Here is a 23,716-nt window from a genome sequence, read left to right as displayed (position 1 = left end):
AAGCAGGGGGAATGGGAGAGGGAGAAGCAGACTTCCTGCTGAGCAGGGAGCCCAATGGGGTCCTCAATCTCAGGACTCTGGGATCATGACTGGAGCTGAAGGCAGACACCGTAATGACTGAGTTACCCAGGCACTGTCAAAATAGAATTTAAAACAAATATTGTAGCAACAGACACAGATGCACACTTCAAAATGATAATATGGTCAATCCAACAGGAGGATATAACAATTATAAATACCTATGCACCCAATGTAGGAGCACCTAAATACATATAGCACATATTAAAAAACATACAGGGAGATATTGACAGTAATACAATAATAGAAAGGGACTTTAATTATCCATGTATATCAATAGATAGATGACCCAGACAGAAAATCAACAAGGACATAGTGGCTTTGAACAACACCTTAGACCAAACAAAAGTCCAGGACCAGATGGCTCTGTAGGTGAAGTTTACCAAACATTTAAAGAAAAGTTAATACTTACACTTCTCAAACTGTTACAAAAACTAGAGAAGGAAGGAAAACTTCCAAATTCATTATATTTAGTCAACATTACCCTGACACCAAAAGCAGATGAACACACTACAAAACTTAAAATTTAAAACATTTTTTAAATTCTTTTTTAAGGGACACCTGGGTGGCTCAGTGGGTTAAGCCTCTGCCTTTGGCTCAGGTCATGATCTCAAAGTCCTGGGATCGAGCCCCACATCAGGCTCTCTGCTCAGCAGGGAGCCTGCTTCCCTCCCTTTCTCTCTCTGCCTGCCTCTCTGCCTACTTGTGATCTCTCTCTCTGTGTCAAATGAATACATAAAATCTTAAATAAAAAATAAAATGAAATATATATTTTTTAAAACTACAGGCTAATATCTCTGATGAACATAGATGGAAAACTCCCAAATATTAGCAAAGCGAATTCAAAAATACATATTAAAAAATCCTTCATCACAATCAAGTGGGATTTATTTCAGGGCTACCAAGGTGATTTGATATAACCAAATCAATCAGTGTGATACATCACATTAACAAAAGGAAGAATAAAAAACCTATATCACTTCAACAGATGCAGAAAAAGCATTTGACAAAGCACAACATCCATTCATGATAAAAACACTCAACAAAGTAGGTTTAGAGGGAACATACCTCAACATAATAAAGACTATATATGACAATCCCAGAGCTAACAATATACTCAATAGTAAAAAACTGAAAGCTTTTTCTCTAAGATCAGGAACAATACAAATATATCAACTCTCAACAATTTTATTCAACATAGTACTGGAAGTCTTATCCACAGCAATCACACAATAAAAAGAAATAAATATCAACCAAATTGATAAAGAAGAAGTAAAACTGTCCCTATTTACAATGACATATTACATATAGAAAAGTCAAAAGCTGCCCAAAAACTGTTAGATGTAATAAATGAATTCAGTAAAGTTTCAGGATACCAAATTATTATACAGAAGTATGTTGCACTTCTATGCACTAAGAATGAAGTAACAGAAAGAGAAATTAAGGAAAAATCTTACAATTGCACCAAAAGAGTAAAATACCTAGGAATAAATTGAACCAAGGAGGTGAAAGACCTATACTCTGAAAACTGTAAAACACTGATGAAAGAAATTGAGGACAACACAAACAAATGGGAAATTATACCATGTTCATGGATTGGAAAAATTAAAATCATTAAAATATCATCTACTGAGTCTATGCAATCCTTTTCAAAATATCAACAACAGTTTTTACAGAACTAAAACAGATAATCTTAAAAATTATATGAAATTATGAAAGACCTCATGTAGCCAAAGCAATCTTGAGAAAGAAATACAAAGGAGAAGGTATCACATTACCAGATTTCCAGGTATACTATAGTAATCAAAAGAGTATGTTACTGGCACAAAAATAGACAAAAAGATCAATCAAACAGGATAGAAAGCCTAGAAGTAAGCCCACAAGCAAATGGTTAATAAATCTATGACAAAGGAGGCAAGAATAGTCAATGGGGGAAAGACAGAAAATCAGACAGCTACGGTAATAGAATGAAACCAGATCACTTTCTTAACCATACCCAAAAATAAACTCAAAATGTTTTAAAGACCTAAATGTGAGACCTGAAACCGTAAAACTGCCAAAAAAAAACATAGGTGGTAATCTCCCGGACATCACCCTTAGCAACATATTTATAGATATATCTCTATAGGAAAGGGAAACAAAAGCAAAAATAAACTGTTAGGACTAAACCAAAATAAAAAGTTTCTCCACAGCATAAGAAACCATCAACAAAACAAAAATGAAATGCAATGAATGAGAAAAGAAATTTGCAAATGATATACTTAATAAGGGGTTAATATCCAAATTATATGAAGAATTTACTCAACACACACAGACACATACACACACACACACACAATTTCATTTAAAAATGGGCAGAGGACTTAAATAGACATTTTTCTGAAGAAGATATCCAGATGGCCAACAGAAACATGAGAGAAGATGTTTAATGTTACTCATTAGGGAAATACAAATCAAAAGCACAATGAGATATCAACTCACGGCAGTCTGATGGCTAGTACCAAAAAGGCAAGAAATAACAAGTGTTGGTGACGATGTGGAAAAAAGAGAACCCTTATGCATTGTTGATGAGAATGTAAATTCGTGTGGAAAATAGTATGGAGGTTTCTCAAAAAATTAAAAACAGAAATACCATACAACCCAATAATTCCACTTCTGATTATTTACCCAAAAGAAAAAAAAAAAAAACACTTCTGAAAAAAAATATGAAATATTCCTCAGCCATTAAAAAAGAATTAGATCTTGCCATTTGTGACAACATGGATGCACTTAGAGGGTATTAAGTGAAATTAGTCAGACAGAGAAAGACAAATACCATCTGATTTCACTTTTATTGTGTAATTAAAAAAAAACAAAACAAGTTAACAAAGAAACAAAGCAGACTCATAAATACAGAGAACAAACTGATAGTTGGTTCCTCTACAGGGGAAGTGATTAGAGGGATCACTTGATTAGAGGATCAAGTGATTAGAGGCAAAATAGATAAAGGGGATTAAGAGGTACAAGCTTCCAATTATAAAATAAATAAGTCATGGTGATGAAAAGTACAGCATAGGGAATATAGTAAAAATTATTATAATAACATTGTGTAGTTACAAATGGTGACTACTTATGGTGAGAATAATGTATAGAATTGTTGAATCAATATATTGTACACCTGAAACTAACATAGCATTTTATGTCAGTTGTACTTCAAAAATATCAATGAAGAGTAAGTAAGTAAGTAAATAAATAAATAAAATAAAATTTAGCTGAAGAGGAAAAACTGGCAAGGAGATTGGTAAGGAGAGATCAGTTTGGGAAAGGTGTGATAGGTGTCAAACTGAAAGCTGCTTCAAAACACACACACACACACACACACACACACACACTTCAATTCAGAGCTCTCAGTCCAGCAATATCTTTATTTCTTGTGGAATCGTCTAAATCTTGTCAGGATACCAAGAAGTTTTGATGAGAATCATGATGCTCCAATGTTGGTACCAAAAATGGTTAAGGCCATACATGACTTAAGATCGTACATGACTGTTTTTGCACTACTCAAAGATTATAATAAGTGAGTCTAATTAATTACTGCAGAAAACTGTTTTCACCGCAAACAAAAGCTGCTAAAAGAAGTCAAGATGGGAAATGTTCTTTGATATAAAAGGAAAAACAGGGGAGGTAAATGAGAAATTATAAATCATTTCTGAAGTTATGTGCACAGATTTATTTCCTTCTAGAATATGGTTCTTGTCAAGTACATGCAGGTACTACAACTTTAATATTGATGAACTGTATCTCTAGAATACATACTAAAAATAATACCTCAATGTGTTTTCCTTAATAAATAAGCAAACTTAAACCTGTAGGTGGCTTACATGATTCTGAAATCATTGTATTTTCTCTTCTACTAATCATGGAATTCTATGCTTGAGCAAGGGTCATTCAGAGACAAGACAGACCTCATCATGGGCAGTAAAGTCCTAAAGGCTCCCTGACTCCAATCCCTCTCATGTACTCTCTTTCTCACCCTGACTGTTCCTCAGCTGACTTGCAGTCTGACTCTGTGACCCAGATTGACAGTCATATATGGATCTTGAATTGCTGATCTGTATGTTTCATCTGAATCTCATTTATTGATTCACCTAATATTTATTGAATGGATGTGTTTTGGTAAAATGTGTGGGGGTAAAACAATAAGTAAAATAGAGTCCCTGCCCTTATGAAGTTTCACAGCCTATCAAGGAAGATTGTATGTCTTTTGTTTTTGTTTTCTGGTATTTGTTTTTTAACCCTAACCTGAGGTCTGACCTAACTGCAGGTAGCTGCTTTTGCTTGATAACATGATCTTGATATTCTTTTCCCTGATGTACCTAGCCCTACAGAGCAGCTGTAGAATTTTGGCAGGAGGTCTCCCCTGATACCATCTGTTAATAATCAACTCACAATTGGCATTTTTTGCCTTTTACAAGGCAGCCTCCATTACATCTTAATTGTTTCAAAAAATAATCAACCAAGCATTTTTATATAAACTATGTTCATCTGCAACAAACTCAACACTTCAGAAAACACCATTTAATTCAATTCAAACTGATTTTTATTATTAAATTTATTAATTGCCTTACTTAATAGAATGGTCATGCGAATTGAAACAGTAGGAATAGCTATGCATAAAAATAGGTACAGAATGATAATATCCCCTAGCCCACTAGAAAAAGAATTTAATTAATGGTCAAGGGCTTCAGGACATTTTACCCATGGGCATTTCTAAATGTCACAATTAGGCTAGATTAGGATTCTGCTATCAGAAGAAAAAAGGTGTTCTTTTCAACAAGATTTTAACACCGCCTTTTTTTTTTTTTTTTTTTTTGATTAACATGTAATGTATTATTTGCCTCAGGGGTTCAGGTCTGTGAATCATCAGTCTTAGACAATTCACAGCACTCACCCTTGTACATATCCTCCCCAATGTCCACAACCCAGCCACCCTATCCATTCCCTCCCCATCCCCCAGCAACCCTCAGTTTGTTTACTGAGATTAGGAGTCGCTTATGGTTTGTCTCCCTCCCATGTCCCATCTTGTTTCATTTTTTCCCTCCCTACCCCCCACAACTACCCACCCTGCCTCTCAAATTCCTCATATCAGAGAGATCATACGGTAATTGTCTTTCTCTGATTGACTTATTTCGCTCAGCATACTACCCTCTAGTTCCATACTTGTTGTCACAAATGGCAAGATTCAGTTTTTTTTGATGGCTGCCTAACACTGCCTTCTGCAAGTCTAACACTACCTTAGAAAAAATGACCATTTGAGGAAATAAGAATGATTATGAAATCATAAGTGTAGATACTAATCCATCTAATTGTATTTTACAAATATCTGTACAACTTTGTTGACATTCTTTTAGAACCACCAATTAAGAATTTTGGTTAACTACATGGATGTGGCTTCTGACTTTATGGCTGTATAGACTAAATGTAGAAAGTATTGATATTGTGATATGTGAAATTCTAGCTTATGACATGCAGCATGATTGAAAAATGAAAACGGGCTCTATTTATTAAACAACTTTGATTCATGAATAACCATGACTATTCCATCTGGATTGTCATCCCTGTCATTGGCCTATGCAAGTAAATTATTGGGTTCATTTTTGAATTCATGAATCCGCCAACATTCTATGTCTTGTGAATGAATGGTAATGCTTGAATCCTAAAGCAGAGACTCTCAAGCTTTTCTGAGAAAACTAGGATGTTTATTGCATACAAAATAAGAGCAGAAACCAGTCTGGCAAGAAGGAGAAGTAAAGAAAGATAAGGCCAAATTTTATCATTTTTCTCTATGTTTCCAGATCAGGCAGAAGGATGAAGAAAACTATGTAATAATGGAATCTTGGTTGATTCATTTTTTCATTCCTTCACTCATCAAGCATTTATTATCAGGCACTGTGCCAGGCAGAAGAAATGTAAAAATTAATTAGATCTAGACCCTGCTTTCCAAAAGCTCACAATCTAATATTAAAAAATGTTTATGGTAAATTTAAGTAAACAAGAGAGAGAGAGAGAGACATTGGAACAATACAAGTCCATGCCCAGAATTACCTCAGGATTCCTTAGAGAATCAGTATCTTGATTCTCTCAAGAAATGTTAGTGAGAAAAAACCCATGCCAGTGCCCCATCTCGGTATCAGTTTCTGTTTGTGTGAGAATATATCTGTCCCTAAAATGTGATCAATTTTCCTGAATAAAGTAATAAATTAATAAATTATATATTTATTTATTGAATACTATAAAAAGAATTTTTTCTAGATGTAATATTTAAAAACACTGTATTATATATATTCTGCCTGTGAAACATAATCCCCCATGATTACTAGGTTTAAGGTGCTTGTATTTTTTGTATGCTTTTTGTAACAGTATTATTAACTGTATTTTTATCTTTTTAATGGCTAGAATCCTTTCAACAATAAGCAAAAATGTAGTTTTGTAGCAAGGGGTACACAGTGTCTAAGTTAGAATTCTGAACTTTTTGATGTTTATTATTAAGAGAAATGAAAGACAAAACAACTTGTCCCATTTAACAATTCTCATTAAAGCACCTCTAATAACTCCTTTTCCTGGGCTATGTTCAAGACTTGCATGTGTCTTAGAACTTTCAGAGAATATGTAACTAAGAAGTTCATTTTAGACATATCACTAAAGTAATTTTTAGTTATTGATTGCACTGAAAAGAGACCAATTGAATTTTGCTCTATAAAATAAGTTGTGGGGGGATTTCTTAAGGAGAGAAAGGATGAGACTGTTGTTGTTGTGTATTTTATGACCTAACTCTGTATTCATCATAGCAGAAGACAAAAACATGGGCCTATTTTTGTCTGACAATAACTCATGCCAGATAGATTGCATTTAATTTGAATAGCAGGGAGTGGGACAATGTGTGTGTTGTGTGGTGAAAAATGGAATTTCAGATATAAATTAAAGAGGGAAAAGAAGTCAAAATGAAACCAGTCACCAAAAGGCTAAACAAAGGCTATTTTATTTTCCATATGGTGGTTGGGTAGCAGCTGTTTTAGAGATTTTGTTGATTTTTTATTATGACTGTATAAAAGTAAGGATATTAAAAACTAAACAGTAAAAAGAAAAAAAAAAGATGCCAATTCTACTCCTCTTTTTCTGAAATTCTGCAGGCTCTGATTTAAATCAGATAGTTTTCATATCCCTATCATTAGATTTCCTTCTTAGGTTATTTTCATAGATTGGGAGTCTAACTAAAACTATTTACATTTTTCAAAAATCAGCATATCTAAGGAAACTGAAAAAGTAACATTTCAGTTACTTAACTCATTCCTTCCCCTGTCCTATTGAAAGGCAACTATGGAATTTTTTTTCTTTTTTTGGTTTAAGATTTATTTATTTATTTATTTGAAAGAGAGAGAGATCACAAGTAGGCAGAGAGGCAGGCAGAGAGAGAGGGGGAAGCAGTGTCCCTGCCAAGCAGAGAGCCTGATGCGGGGCTCGATCCCAGGACCCTGAGATCATGACTTGAGCTGAAGGCAGAGGCTTAACCCACTAAGCCACCCAGGTGCCTCGGCAACTATGGAATTCTTAGAGAGCAATTAATCACTCAGTTTACTGTGTTTCTGTTTATTTGCTTCTAGATACATTGCTTCATGGAAAAAATGTTCTAATCCAAATAACTTTTCACAATTTTTTTACTGAAATTTTTACATAAACCATTTTATTTTCAACATTAGAATATTTGTGTGAATGTATTATTTTATACACATAAAAGACTGAAAGGATATTGATATCTTTTATCATATTCATAGTTATTTTCCATTTTTTTTACTCTTTTACATATATCTAAATTTACTATAGCACCTCTAAACAGGAGTTTTCTCATCCCTAAATCCAGCCATCCTGAGCTCATTGTCCATCCATCCACAGTCTCACTCTCTTATATAGCAGACATTTGTACACACAAAATATACAAAAAATGAAACCAGGAATGTAGACATCAACCCATTTAGTTTAAAAAATACTTGGAACATTTTTGTTGACACTCTCTTAGAATGATCCATCTGAGAATCACCAAATTGCAACACATTCTCCTTTCTTTTGAGCAACGGGTTTTATCTTAACACCTAACAATGTACTTGTGGTCTAGAGGTACTAACTCAATGAGTGTTGAACAGAAAGATACAGCCATGGTTTTGCTTACTATACTATGAAATTGAGAAGTGTTATAAAATGCCTAAACACACACATACAAAAGGAAGCTTTACAAAACACATATTTAACAGTATAAAAATACTTATTACTAATTGACTGCTAACTACTAAATGACTGACACTTTATTTTCAAAAGGACAATTTTTTTAAATCTATATATATAAAAGAGCACAAATTATAAATGTGCAGTTCAATGAGCTACCACTAAGAAAACATACCTGTGTAACTATAATCCGGGTCATGAAACAAAACATTACTAAAAGCTGGAGACCTACCTTGTGTTTACTATAGTCACTATCCTTATTCATACCCTCCCAAAAAACAATATCCTGAATTCTGATTTGTTTTCATAGTTTTTAGAATTATATGGAGCTTTTTATATCTTGCATTTTCTATTGTTACATGCTTTCTCCCAAACTATACTGTATGAGCATACCACAATTTATTTATCATTCTATCATTGATGAATTTTAGGGTTGGGTTTTTTCCAGTTTGGGTCTGTTATGAATAGAGCTGCCTATATAAACAATTTTGAGAATTATCCACTTGCAATATTAATTCTCCTAATTGATGATTTTTGTATATCCCTGTTTTGTTTTGGGTTTTTTAGGTTTTCTTTGATCTTTATCAATATATGTCTTAGAAATCTTTTCTTAGATTAATCCCTATTTTATTGTTTTGATTCAATTGTAACTGTGATCTTTGTCTTAAACTATATTTTTTCTTTAACTTTGTAATATGAAAAATATATGAAATATACAGAGAAGCATAGTAAATTTCTATGTACTCAACACTCACCTTCAACTATGATGAATTAATGAATAACATTTTACATATAACTCCATTTAATCAATTCTGTTATTTTGAAGCAAATCACAGCAATTACATCATTTCCCACAATATATTTTTATAATAAATCTCTAAAATATATGTTTTTTAAAATTGCCACTTTTCTCCTTCCTGAGGACATGCATGTTGAAGAATGCACTCAGTTTAAACAGTAGCAAATAAAAAACTCCCACCCAATGCAGTTGTTTTAAGATAGGTTTTCTTGGTTGCCACCTACGTTTATACCCACTCTCCCATCTATTCTCCCTGAGAAAGCATAGTTCATCTTTTAGCCAAGAAGTTGAGCAGCGTTTACACTGGGATTTTCAGTCTTACTGTTTTTTGCAGTTCCCTTATTTCTTGAATTTCCCTCTTAGATGTCCAGCTGCTCTTTCTACATTCAACTCCATCTTTTTTTTCTCCAGCTGGTAAGGCTGCAGTAATATTCTAGCACCATAGTCATATTTTCAAACAAAAAAGCTGTAACTTACCTGTTGCAGTTTCAGCTTTCCAGAGAAAACTCTCCTCCAGTGTCTGGATGCTTTTGGATGCTTGCCGAGATTTTTCAGTTCTCATCTAGGCCAGGATTTGCATGACCACTTTCCTTAGTCACCAATTATGCCTATCATTTTCTTTAATATCTCTCTTGTAGATCTGTGGTATTAGTTTCTATCAATAATTTGTATATCCTCTACTCCCTCTACTCTCACCCTCTCACTATCTCTCTGACCACTCTCAATCAAAAGAGATTTACAAATTTTTTGATCTTCTCAAAGAATTAACTTTGGCTTTATTCATTTTTTTATCTGCATTTATTTTCAGTTCATTAAGTACTGTGCCTATCTATATGATACCCTTCTTTTTAGTTTCTTTGAGTATGTTCTTTTCTGAGTTCCTTAAGATGGACATGTCACTGAATTTTGGTTTTTTATCTCTTCTAATATATAGTTAAAACTATACATCTCCAAACTCTGCATTCCTAACACCTTATATATGGTAAAATACATAATAATTTTTGTTAAGATTAATGTTCTTCTACCTGAAATTAACTTTCATATCAAAACTTGTTTTCTTTCATTTAATTAGTTTTTATTAAGAGACTATTATATTTACAGCTCATCTTACAACCACAGTTAAGGATTTGGCTGTAATAAAATATTCACTGAATTTTCTTTCTTCAACATGCTGTATTTTACAACATTTGATTAAAGAAGGGAAGGGAGCAAACACGTGAAAAAGACCTGCACTGAACTACATGGATTAAGAACACGTTTACTTGTTATTTATAGCCAGTCTTCTTTAGTATATTTTCTTTAGATAGTAGTGACAGCTTCTAGGAAAAATAAATACAGATTTATTCAGTAAATTATATCCATCATATGTCCTTCCTGCATTTTAAAACTCCTCACCTCGTATCCTCTAATCACTGTTGAATTTTCTCATAAATATTCAAAAGTTTAACTAAGCATTGTTTATTTATCTTATTTGATTCATTGAATTGCATCCTTTCTAGTAAAATTACTGTTGGCACAAAGCAACTAATATGATACCGACAGCCAGTGTATCTCAGAGTATTGATTGTGAATAGCCAATTTAATAACTATACCTTAGTGCTAAACTCAGGAGATTGGGAAGCTAGAGATCAACTAAATTGAGGCAAGCAAAGACATTCTTGACTGAAAGAAATTCATTTTCCATGGGAAATGTGTTCCTCATATATAAGTTCTCAGTAGAAGGACATGGCTAAAATTAGGTGTTAGGTGAGAAAAGAGGAATGTAAAAGGCAATTGAAGCATTATTAGAGAAAATGTCATAGCGTTTCAAAGTTTATCTGAAGATGAGGAATCACTAGAGAGGCAGGCTTAAAAGTGAAATATCTATCTCCTAACTCTCAGTTTACATTAATTACAACTGTTGAATTTAGGAATGGCAATTAATTGAGTGGAAGCACATAAAACTGGCTTTTCTTGATTTCTCGTAAAGTAACCATGAAACTGTAAGAGAAGAGAAAATGCTTATTGCAATTGCAATGAGGGATATGAAACAAAACTCTTAGCAGCATTTTCTAGGTTTTTCTTTGTGCAATGACCCAGCCTCAAAATTCCATTTTCTAGGTTTAAGTAAGCAGTGAAATAGCCTCTGGCCTCCTTTCTCTTTATCTTTCTCTCAGTGCAACAAACTCCAGTCACACACATAAAGCTTTGTCTCTCAAATCAGGCTTGGGTAGATTTCATTGTGTTACTTGCAGAATAAGGAGTGGAGACTTATACTAACAACGAATAATCTAGCATCTACCCACACTGCATAGACCACTGGTCTGGAATATACAGTTTAGAGATGGATTTCTTCCCATTCAAATAAACTTTAATTCCTTTCAAGAACACCATTAAAGTTTAGTTAGGTAAGATTCAAGGATGATTAAACAATTAAACTCTTTGAGAAAAGAAAACAAATGGTAAGGCTCAGTATAAATTCCTTTCCCTATGAGATTTTCTTGTAAATCAGAAGAAAAATTTTAAACATATGAACCTAGATACCAATGAGAAAAAGGGGAGTATTTCTTCTATTTCTAAAGAGTGATCCAAAATATGAAGAGAATGCACTAAAAAAAGTAACTAAAATAAAATATTCATTAGAAGAAATAAAATGCAAATTCGATACTACTAAATATTTAAACGAGTGCTTCAGAGTACAAACTTGAGAAGTAATCCCAGAATATAAAGTTAATGAATAAGGAAATTTTACAGTGACAGAGAACATAGTAGACATGAAGGACAAAAGAAATTTGGTCCATAAACAACAGATAACCTGTCAAAAAGACCAAATATATGGAGCAAAAGCAGTAACAACAACAAAGAAAAAATTCAAAAGTAAACAAACAGTCCAAAATCAAAGTAACCAAAATATATATCACAGAGTTTCAGGAAATATAAAAGTCTTAAGAACTCCTTTTTTGTCATGCCCACAACTAATCTACCACAAAAGTCTATTGATTTTATTTTCTAAATATTGCTTGACTCCATATGTGTCCCAACATCCACCACCATAACCCTAGTTCAGGATATCCTCATTTCTTAGCCAAACTCTAAATCCCTTCCAACTGTTCTATACCTATTCTAGCCTCCTTCTAATCTCTTCTCCACATTGCAACCGTTGCCACTTTGGTGCTTTATGCAAACAAACAGATAAATTAGGATAGCTTCATATAGTTTCATAATTACAAATGACTGTAACAAAAGTCTGAATGACATAAAAGAGAGATGGTTTCTTTAGAGAAGTGGTCAATGGAGGCTTCTCAGGTAAGCTGACCATTGATGAAAGGAGATAACCATTTAGAGAAAAAAAAGGAATGAAAAGAGCTTCCATAGGGATGGCACCATAAATTCAATTAGAACTGTGAGTGAATGTCTGAAAGGCAGCAAGAAAAATGAGTTAGAACGTAAAATGAGGTTGGAGAAGGACATGGAGACCATATCAGGTAGGGCCTTGGAAACCATGGTAAAGAGTTTGGAATTTATTCTAAGTGCAATATGGAAAGTTTTTAACAAGGGAGCATTCTGATTCATGTACTTCAAAAAACAAGATGAACAAACAAAAACTTTGGACAGCTGGGTGTATCTTTTCAAAAAACAAATGTATACTCCCATTCTCACCCCTGCTTAAATTCTTCAATGTGTTATAATTGTTCCTAACCCCTTAATACAGACAACTAAAAGATCTAGCTCCATCCTTTGTCTCTAGGATCAAATTAAGCCACATTCATCATCAACTTCAACATCAACCTGTCTTTTTTCAGAATACCTATACTCATTCTTCTCTTCAGACTTCACACACTATTCCTCTGCCTTCCTTCCCTCTTGCCTGCTTAGCTCCTGCTTTTCTTTCTGCCTGTGCTCAACTATTTCTCTTACAGAAGCCTTCCCTGACCAAACTCTCACCACTGAAACCTATCCCATATTGTAGATCTCTAGCAATGAGTAGTTTGTCAGAACCACAATTTTATGTTTGTGTGGTTATTCATTCAATGGCTATTTAAGCTATTATTTTTTCAATTAATAAACTTCAAAAAGAAAAAAAAAGAAAAAAGAAGGAAAAGCAGTTTTAGGTTCACAGCAGATTTGAGCAGAAAAAGTAAAGAGAATTCCCACAAACCCTTGTCCCTATACACTTACCACTTCCCCCACTATCAACACACCCCAACAAAGGGGTACATTTGTTATAATTGATGAACCATACTGATACATCATCACCATTCACAGTCCAGAGTTTAAATTAGGGTTCATTCTTAGGGTTGGACGTCTCTCCTAAGTGTTTTTTTTTTTTTTAAGATTTTATTTATTTATTTGACAGAGATCACAAGTAGGCAGAGAGGCAGACAGAGAGAGGGGGGAAGCAGGCTCCCTGCTGAGCAGAGAGCCCGATGTGGGGTTCGATCCCAGGACCCTGAGACCATGACCTGAGCCAAAGGCAGAGGCTTAACCCTGTGAGCTATCCAGGCGCCCCTTGTCTCTAAGTGTTTTGACAAATGTATAATATCCACCATTATAGTATTGTACAGAATAGTTTCACGGCTCTAAAAGTCCTCTCTGTTCTGGCCTATGCTATGTCTTTTTTGACTCACCATTAGTCCCCAGTTGCCTGCAGGCATAGTTCTTGGTAAATAATACATATTCAAAAAATCTTTGAATGAATAATTGAATTAATAATTTTTAACAATAGAGTCCTGATAAAATATTTACATTTTAATATGCATTTAGATTTTAAAAACAAACAAGCAAAAACCTCTAAGCTCCCTAGAAGAAAGAATAAGTTACTTTCAAAGATGCAAAAAATCAATTATTCATTTGCAGCATTAAATAACAACAGAAAATAGAGCTATGCTTATTAAATTCAAGGAGTACAATATTGAATGAGCAGTGATCAGTAAGTACAATTAAAGATATAGAGATAAATGACTATAGGAACTAAGAAGAAAGTGTATTTTTAAAATTTAACTGGTAACAAAAATCAAAAGATAAAATATTAAGGAGACTTCTTCACTGAAAACTGAGAAGTAAATTTCACAACTTATCCAGTAACCATCTACTGCAAATGGCAAAAATTATGGATTTTTGCCTCCCTCTCTAGTTTCATTTTTCCTTCCCTTCCACTATGATCCTTTGTCTTGTTTCTCAAATTCCTCTTATCAGTGAGATCATATGATAATTGTCTTTCTCTGATTGACTAATTTTGCTTAGCATAATACCCTCTAGTTTTTGTATCAAAAAACATAATAATTTTCATAACTTGAGACACCATAATCTCCTGTGTGGGATTCTATCCTGGGGAATTAATCCAATATGTAGAAAACAATACAGATGAGGATATTTGTGGCAACATTTTAATGAAAAAAAAAATCAGTTGGAAGCTACCCAAATGTTCCACAATAGAACACTGGTTAAATAATATTTGGTACACAGACATATAATAGAATATTACTTAGAAAAAAGAGAAAATATTTATGTGTAACTCTAATGTTAGAGAATAAAATTAAGACATGCAACTGTAAGTACATTAATTATATTAAGTATATGTAATGAAAACATAGGAAGAGATACACAAACACATACCAAAGATAATTATCTGAAGCTGATAAAATAGTAGGTTATCTATGCTTCTTCTAGTTTTAGATATTTATAGCTTTTTTAATGTTTTTAACTTAATTTCAAGTGATCTTATATAGAGTTTGAAGTATATGCATTGATGAAATACATCATCAAAGTAGGAATTGACAAGGAAATCTAAAATACATTTATACATACACACATGTATACATGAACATACTCTGTATATCTAGTATTTAATATATGTATGTTTAGTATACATATTGATTGAATATACATAGCCTATAACTTGCTTTTTAAAACTTAATGTATCTTAGATTACCATATGACCAGAAATCCATCTGTGAGAAGGTTGCAGGAGTAGTTCAAGGCCATGATGATGGATTGGAGAATCTTGAGGCTGGGTACATGCAGACGGGTTATAACTCAGAAGCTACTCAGATATGAAATGGAGGCTATATAGTACTTATTTTCCTTTTGTCTACAGTCCTTATATTGCGAATTGTAATTTTTAGTAGAATTAAGTTAAAATTGATTTAAAAAAAAGATGGGAATTGAATCAAGGGGAGAAAAATGAATAAGTCTCAACATTAGAGAGTGCATGTGAATTGTGAATACTGTATTACCTCAACTTGAATTTAAGAATCATAAAAGAAGCACAATATTAAACTCCAAATATTTTTGTTTTACTCTTTCTCCCATTAAAAAAAAAGAAAGAAAATGGGGGCAAATAATTATCATTTCACTGTGAAAGCAACAACTACTATTCTTTTGTTGTAAACATGCTAGAAATAGAATGTGTGCATTTTTTTTTTTTTAGATTTCTCTGTAGGTTTAATTTTTTATTGCTTTTTAAATTAAAGTTCTATATCTTAATTCCAGTATAGTGAACATACCGTGTTATATTAGTTTTAGGTGTACAATATAGTGATTCAGCAATTCTTTACATCATTACCCAGTGCTTATCTTAATAAATGTACTCTTAATCCCTTCACATATTTCACCCATCACCCCAACCCACCCACCTCTGATATGCTTTATTTTAAATGAGTACCCTCAGTTAAAGTTGTTGTTGTTGTTTTTTTAACAAGAACACTTTTTACCTGAAGCATAGTTCAGAATACACTGTGTAGTTTTCAGTTGGAATTAGTTGGAATTTTTTTTTTCCACAATTAGTTACTTAAGAAACATTTTATCTTTCAATAAGATGTTTTAATTTTGTGGTAATTAATCAGAATATTAAATATTCAATATTTAGAAGTCAAAATTTATAGTGAAATCTTTATCAAATCTTTATCAAATAAATTCAAATTTATTGAATTTAAACATACTTGTTTCCCTCAAATATATATATTTAACTAATTTAAAATAATCTAACCAATTAAAGAAAATTAAAACATAGAAGTGGAAATCAGATATATCACTGGAAAGGAAAGATATGTGTTCGTTCATCTAATGACATGTCAGCCAAATTTGTAGTTTGAAAATAACTTAGATTTATTCTCTTAAAATATTCTCAAAGATGAAGCAAGTTAAGCTAGTTTTCAGAATTGGGAATGAGTCCATCATCATATAAAAGTTGGGATTTTAGAGGATTCCTACTTATTCAAACAGATTTTTGAAGTTCAGTCACTCAGCTATATACCAGTTCAAATCTGTGAAGAGACAAAGATGAGAAATAGGAATTTGATTATCTTTTTAGCCTATAAAGAAAATAAAGAGATAGATATATACAAAGATATTTGAGATCCATGTAGATGTTTCAGACAGGGGTTAGTTGCAAAGAACTAAATTATTCTAGTTTAAGAAAGAGGCATTATAGTTATTAAGTTTTTTGTAAAATTATTGACTTAAATTAATGGACTTCAGGGTGATTTGAAAGATCAAGGATGATTTTCCAAGTCAAAATATAGGACCAACACAAAGGAAGGTGTCTTCTAAGCCACCAGGGCCAGAAGCATGCTCCATTGCCATGGTTAAAGAAGCCACTATAATCAGGATGGTGCCACATTCAGGAAGTTGCTGCAATCTGGAGACCTCCAATCTTGTTGCCAGTTTCAGAATCCCACCATGCAAAGTATGAATTGCACCAACAAAATGGATGTCCCGTGCCCTGATTCTTGATTCTCATAAAGCTAATGCTGCCTTGGGGTGGCAGGGAGGAAAGGAAAAATAGATTCCATTAATATGCTTACCAGCAGAAATGCAAAAGCAGAAGTTCAATATCCATCTCACTTTTACTTTCAAATTTCAGGCATATTCATCTGACTGACTGAAGCTAAAACACATTGAGTCTTAACTGCAGAGGAGTCTTAGAAATAAGATTTTTCACTCTCCATCTTCTGCAGTACAAGGAGATAACTAGGATGAAGAGTGAAATGGATGTTGAACACTAATGTAACCATATCCCTTTGGTTACTCAACATATATACACATCCTTTTCCCTACTTGGCAACACTCAAAAGCAACAATAAGCAACAACTGTGTTCCATACTGATATAATGCAAATATCACTTTTAAAATGAAAATGTACTGACCCTTTCCCTAAGCAGGAAAGCCAAAGAAAGTTCCATCAGTAAATCTGTCCATCTCACGGTGAGAGTTTATTCTTCCTCTAATGAACTATATTAGAAAGTTACCTATCTACAACACTACATAAAATATCAGAAGAAAGGAAAGGGCCCAATTCATTAATATGTATACACAAAACAATATCTGGAAGAAAGTATAGCTATTATAGTCTTCATTTCACAAAGTTACAGTGACAACCTTCCTTCCTCCTCTATTTCTTTTTTTTTAATTTTTTTAAATTTATTTTCAGCATAACAGTATTCATTGTTTTTGCACCACACCCAGTGCTCCATGCAATCCGTGTCCTCCTCTATTTCTTATTGCCTTTGCCTTCAAAGAGCACCTAGGCTGGTAGAGGACTTTGAATGTGATGTGGTGACTCAAATGTTTTTGTTTTTTTTTTTTTTCCTGAGAGACAAGAGCCTATAACGACTTCCTATGGTTATAGCTGGAAATGGCAGTCTTTGGCATGCTCCAGAATATTTCAAATAACAAACAAAAACACCTTGCTGTCCACAGTGTATAGCAGCAACCTTAGCTGAAAGCCTCTGGAAAATGTGGTGTTTGTCTTTCTAGCCTCTACAGTAGACAAAGCACTTGAAGGAGGATGAAATGGGTTCAGTCATCTACTTCTTTCACCACAGGAAAATGGGGTGAGGGGGGAGCTACTGTTTTATTACTTTTACTACAGTAAGTAGAGGAATAAAAAATACTCTTTTCTCCACTTAAATATGGTCACATTTTAATGTCTGAGATAGTGTTAAGCTTAGGTATACAAAGAGAGTTAGTTAAACTCACAAAGGGCTCAAGTTTGGTATGAGAGCTGTCACATGAGCTTATAATCAGGAAAGATCATCTCAATGCAAAAATTATGCTTTGACAGAAAAGTTCCTTTCTGCCTCCCTCCCATATCCTAGCAATGTGATAGGTCTACCCAGATATCGTGAATGTTATGTATCACCTCTTCTCTATTAAATCCATACAGCTTATATGACTCCCCTTTATGTAGAACCCAGAAGGAAATATTTTTCATGTCTCTTTCTCAAAAAAATCAAAGTTCCATGACTTTGAAAGGTGAAAATTTCTGATAACCTATGAGAGAAAAGCCCTTCTTCAATTTCTTTGAATGATTCTTCCTTAATGTCAGGATGTGTTTTGGGCCCTTTCCAAGAAACTCATGCTATCAGGCTAGATGGTAATACTTTTTGTTGCTCTGCTGAGTCCTGCTAAGATGCACACAGATATAGATCAGACAGTGACTAACACTGATTTTGCCATGTTAGTAGTACCTGTTAATTGGATGATATAAGAGTGATTTCTTAGGGTTTTAGGAAAACCAAACAATCTCAAGTATAGAAGAAACTTCAAAATTAATCTGTCATTTAATAATCTGTTGACAGGTTGGTTATTGGAAGGACATGGAACAAGAAGATGCAGCAGAAACAGTCAAAACTAGAGGGAATGAGTCCTCTCTCATTCTGACAGGATTAGAAGGAAATACTTTATATCACTTCACGGTGAGGGCTTATAATGGAGCTGGATATGGGCCACCTAGCAGTGAAGTGAGTGCAACCACCAAGAAATCCCGTAAGTGACTGGGGATTTTGTTTGTTTCAAACAAAAGGAAAACATCTTTTAACATTTCTGAAAGCCATGTGAGGTACAAAATAAGAGTTGAAGGGGAGTTTTAATTCATAGTCTTGCTTGAATGCTTAGATCTAAAATCCAAAACTAGCTCAGAAAATTATGCATTCACAGTAGATAAAGGTTATCTTCCTGTGAAACAAGGCCAAGCGATTTTGTCACAGAAGGAAGATAAAAGGATTCTGGTTCAAAAGCTCAGTAGAGTAACTATTAAAATGACACTCTAGAGCAAAAACCCTCCTTATCTGACTCCAGTTGGAAAGAAGCCTATGGTGCCAGCCAACTACCAAACACAAGAAAAGATTGAAATACAAAGATTTAAGTGAAGAAATGGATTTAACATTCCTTGTCAGTTCACTTTCACTTTTTATTTTGCAGCCCCTAGTCAAGCACCCAGCAATCTCAGGTGGGAACAGCAAGACTCTCAACTTTCTCTGGGCTGGGAACCAGTCAGACCATTAGCCAATGAATCTGAAGTCATGGGCTACAAGGTCAGTATGTTTCTTCACTCCCTTGTATAGACACTCACCTTAAAAATTGTTAGTATGAGGATATTCAAATATAAGGCATGAGCATACCTGTTTTTCCCAGTCATATTCTACTCATAAGTTAGAAGAAAACCCCCCTACAATATGTCAGCCATAGCAGTCAAAATCAGTTTTAACTGCACAAGGCATAGGAAGGGAATGAGTAGGAAAAGCAACAACAGTTTGAATCCAGGATGAAGAAAGACTCTATGAAGCAATGTCAGGACCAACAGAACTTAAGCACAGAGTCCTAGCATTTTCTCCCAGAAGATAAAGTTTTCTGGCAGATGACAAAGACTGGATGATTTAATTTGCATGGAAAGACTACTAGCAAAAAAAAAAAAAAAAAAAAGAGAGAGAGAGAAAGAAAAAATGTTAGGTCCAACGCTTTCTTAAGAGACTCTTTCTTTCTTTCTTTCTTTCTTTCTTTCTTTCTTTCTTTCTTTCTTTCTTTCTTTCTTTCTTTCTTCTTTCTCTCAAGAAAGAGTCCATCTAGCCACACCAAGCTCCAAAAGAGACACAGCATTTCACATATGGTTATCCTGAAATGTGTCAGCAAGCAAGTTGGTAATATGAAGACATTTAGATTGTTTTTGAAGAACAACTATGTGGTCTATATATTGATTTAGTTGAATTTCAAATTCTTTTTTCATCAGATTCTATGATTGTCTTAAACTCCATATAGAGCCATACATTGAATATTAGTTATATCAAAAATTTTAAGCATTTTAATAGTTTTGGACTGAAAATCATCATTTATGTGGCTTTTCAATTACCAGAAATTATAACTCAGTATTTTGTATATAAATTGTTAAAATTCTGAAGCTAAAAACTTAAGAAGTTATAAATGAAATACATTTTAAGGTAAGTAATTCCCATTAATCATATTTTAAAACACGAATTATATTATTTCTTACAGACTATAATTAGTATAGATGGCAGACATCCTTCATTACTCAAACATTCACACTGAAATCTGTTCTAATCCTTAGAGATATTAAATTTGATCTTTTGCAGGAGGGCAGGTGACCCATTTTTTAGACCTTCCCTTTGCTCTCTTTTCTATACTCTTACCCAAATAACCATGTTGTTACAACTTTTCCTCTAAGGCAAATATACCTTCAATAATTAAAAGTAGCTGTATGGCCACAAATGGTGATATACCTTCCAAGAACAAACCTAATATCATTAGAACTATGACAACCACACTCCCAAACTGGAGGGGCAAAGTAGAAAACAAGAAAAAGCTACATGAAAGCATATAGCTACCTGACAGAACCAGTCAGCATAAGGCACCTCTCAGATAATAAACCCTGAAAAATACGTGAGGTTAAGCATAGGGTTCCCAGGCAAGGTAATTCTTCTTTTTGCTCACAATTACCCCATCTATTTCTGTCATTGTTCTTCCTCTTTATATGTGGTTGTTTCCCCAGCCAGACTATATGTGATTGAAGGCAGAAACTCCTCATCATTTTATCCCCAGTGTTTCTAGAATGAATGAATAAATTAATTAATTTAACCCAGCTAGATGCATATTATGTATATATTATCAGATGTGTGTTTTTTCAGCATGGTTTTTTTGTTTGTGAAGTGTAGTGGGAAAAGAACACTAGCTTGTGAGTCAGACTTTCTTTCAATCTATCATACAGAATTATTTATGGATTAAATAAGATAATTTATGTAAAATACCATATAGCTATCAGCATATAGAAGGTGTTCATTTAAAAATAACTATTATTTATTCTAATTGTTTTGGGGGAAGAATGTCTGGTTAGGTGAAATTTTAACAAAAGGAACTAATCTTTGAAAGTTGCCTGCCTGTTCTACCCAAATGAAGACTGCAGAAGTTACCTTGGAATACCTTCTTGCTGGGGGCAGAATCACTAGCATGTTCCATCTTAGTTATATAAGTTAATGACAAATTAGGTACACATTGATAGAAGATTTTTTTTCTTTTATTTCCTTGAAATGGTTATACTTTCTTATGTTCTTAAAAAGAAAGAGCTTGTTCCTAAGAAAGGAGTCTGCTGGTAACAAATGGAGTGAGACCTCAAAGCCTGTTCCTTTGCAACTAAATCTTATTAGAACTTCTGATAGACAGGATAATCCCCAATGAGAAACCTATTGGCAGAAATGTCACAAGGAGGGGCTCCTGGGTGGCTCATAGGGTTAAACCTCTGCCTTCAGCTCAGGTCATGATCTCAGGGTCCTGGGATGGAGCCCTGCATCCGACTCTCTGCTTAGGAGGGAGCCTGCTCCCCACCACCCCACTGCTTGCCTCTCTGCCTACTTATGATCTTTCTCTCTATGTCAAATAAATATATAAAATCTTTTAAAAAGAAAAGAAAAAGAAATGTCACAAGGAGCCCCATGAGGGAAAAAGGACTTTAGGCTGATGACTGTGGCTTAACACAGTGCCTGAATTCTCCTAGGAAAGTCTGGTTTTCACAGGATGAAACTCCTCCTGACACATGCAAAAGGGGCCAGGAATGTGATTAGAAACAATAGCTACAAATGTAAACTACAGGGATGTAACCCAGAGAACACAAGCTTGTAGCCCCCTTTTCTGAACATGACTTTGGAGAAAACTCCTCCAGCCTAGGCAAGGATCTGCACTGCATCTAAAGAGCTGTACCATTTGGATAGAGGTTCACCCAAGTGGCCAAGGGTAAGCATGACATTCAGAGGGAAAAAACCTCTTTGATTTCTACTACATCCCCCCAAACTACTGCCAGACGAAGAATGACCTAACCACTAGACCAAGAATACCAGTATAACAGTGGACCACCTCTTAAGCTTAATAGCATATGGCAGTCACAAAAGATTGACAAAAGTAGGTACAAGTCAGTACACTGTATCTTTATCCATGAGGCAATTTGAGGTAGAGGCCTTCCTGCTTTACAGGGTAAGAGAAGGCTTCCACAAGTAATTATAATATCAAAAAGAGAAGTACATTTATTTTTACTTTGTCTTTGCCAAGGTTCTTTACTTTTATAAGCAAAAGAGATCACTGGAAATGTACCTGGTGTGTAGGTTTGATGTTGGGAAACTTGGAGTCAATGCCTGAGGTTTGAAATTCAAGGACTGTGCATTCTACCTTTTGTATTAAGTCCAAAGTATATGAATTCAGAAAAGTCTTCATCTAGAACTTTGCCAGGTTATGAAAATGATTAAAAAGTGGCAGATATGGAGAAAAATAGATTTATTCTGCAGAGTTGGTCCATAAATAATACACTCAAGTCTTTTCTTACAGTTAGGATACTAAATACAGGATTGAACTCATTCTTTAAAAATAAACAACAAAAGGAGAATAATAAAATAATAATAAGACAAAGTAGTGGAACTTGACATTCAACCAATCCATTTCCTAAGAAGCATGGATCTTAGCTCCTTACTTAATTTCAAAGATTGAAGTGACAACATATATAAGGACAAAATGTTAACAGAGAAAGGCATGATGAGAAATTTTTGTTCAAGTGTTCAGAAGATAAAGGAGGTCTCTTCATCATAAATCTTACCAGGGAACTAAATAATGACCAAGAATATAGTGGAAGAAGGATGGAGTCAAGTCATACATATATGGTTATATCAGAGGAGACATGTTAGAATTAAATCCATTCACATAGATGTCAAGTATTACATAGTTGTGAAATTTCTTACTGCTTTTTGAGATCATCCAATATATACTGAACTTCCTTGGATTTTGTTTAACAAGTCCAGATTAAATAGCAATAATTTTAACACATCACAACTTTCATTAAAGAGTAAAAGAAGTAGAAGCTTGAAGAACCAGAAGAATGTTGGGAAAAGATGGTCTCTTGAAGATATGGCTACATATTATTTTCACTCAAATGAAATAACTCCCCATTTGAAAAGATAAGTCAAATTTAGGAGTATATTTAGTGTACTTATAATTCTTCAAGTTCATTATTATTCCTTTCTCTTTTTTTCTTACATTTCCCAATTCAGAAATAGTCACTTATATTATTAATATATTATTTATAAGTGATGTGGAAAATGGAGCAAAAACTTCAAATACTTTTTTTCTAATTTATTTTTCTTATATTTCTTTAATATAGTTTTCTACATTTCTCCTATTTCTCAAATAAATGCTTTTCAATGAATAAAATGTCATTTTTATAATTCCTCTAGAGTAGAGTTTGTATCTAGAATCTTTAATTAATTTTGGTACATCTGTTCCTGGTATTCCTAAAGAAATACCAATGCCAATAACAAAGCTGTGGACTGAAGT

General features: G+C 33.7%; 1 protein-coding gene across 3 annotated transcripts in view; it reads left to right on the top strand.

Annotated features, from left to right (window-relative positions):
* Positions 1 to 23,716, top strand: part of CNTN5 (contactin 5) — a 1,319,804-nt gene that overhangs the window by 1,282,048 nt on the left and 14,040 nt on the right. For all 3 annotated transcript variants that reach the window (XM_032852733.1, XM_032852732.1, XM_032852734.1), the window contains 2 exons: positions 18,694 to 18,880; positions 19,316 to 19,428. In XM_032852733.1, coding sequence (XP_032708624.1) covers positions 18,694 to 18,880; positions 19,316 to 19,428 — 300 coding nt within the window. The remainder of the gene's footprint in view (positions 1 to 18,693; positions 18,881 to 19,315; positions 19,429 to 23,716) is intronic.

Source organism: Lontra canadensis, unplaced genomic scaffold (genome assembly GCF_010015895.1).
Source record: "Lontra canadensis isolate GAN:19392208 unplaced genomic scaffold, GSC_riverotter_1.0 scaffold7, whole genome shotgun sequence".
In the NCBI taxonomy this organism is placed as follows: domain Eukaryota; kingdom Metazoa; phylum Chordata; class Mammalia; order Carnivora; family Mustelidae; genus Lontra; species Lontra canadensis.
The sequence above is the reverse complement of the archived record's forward strand: the minus strand, read 5'-3'. Positions and strand labels throughout refer to the sequence as shown.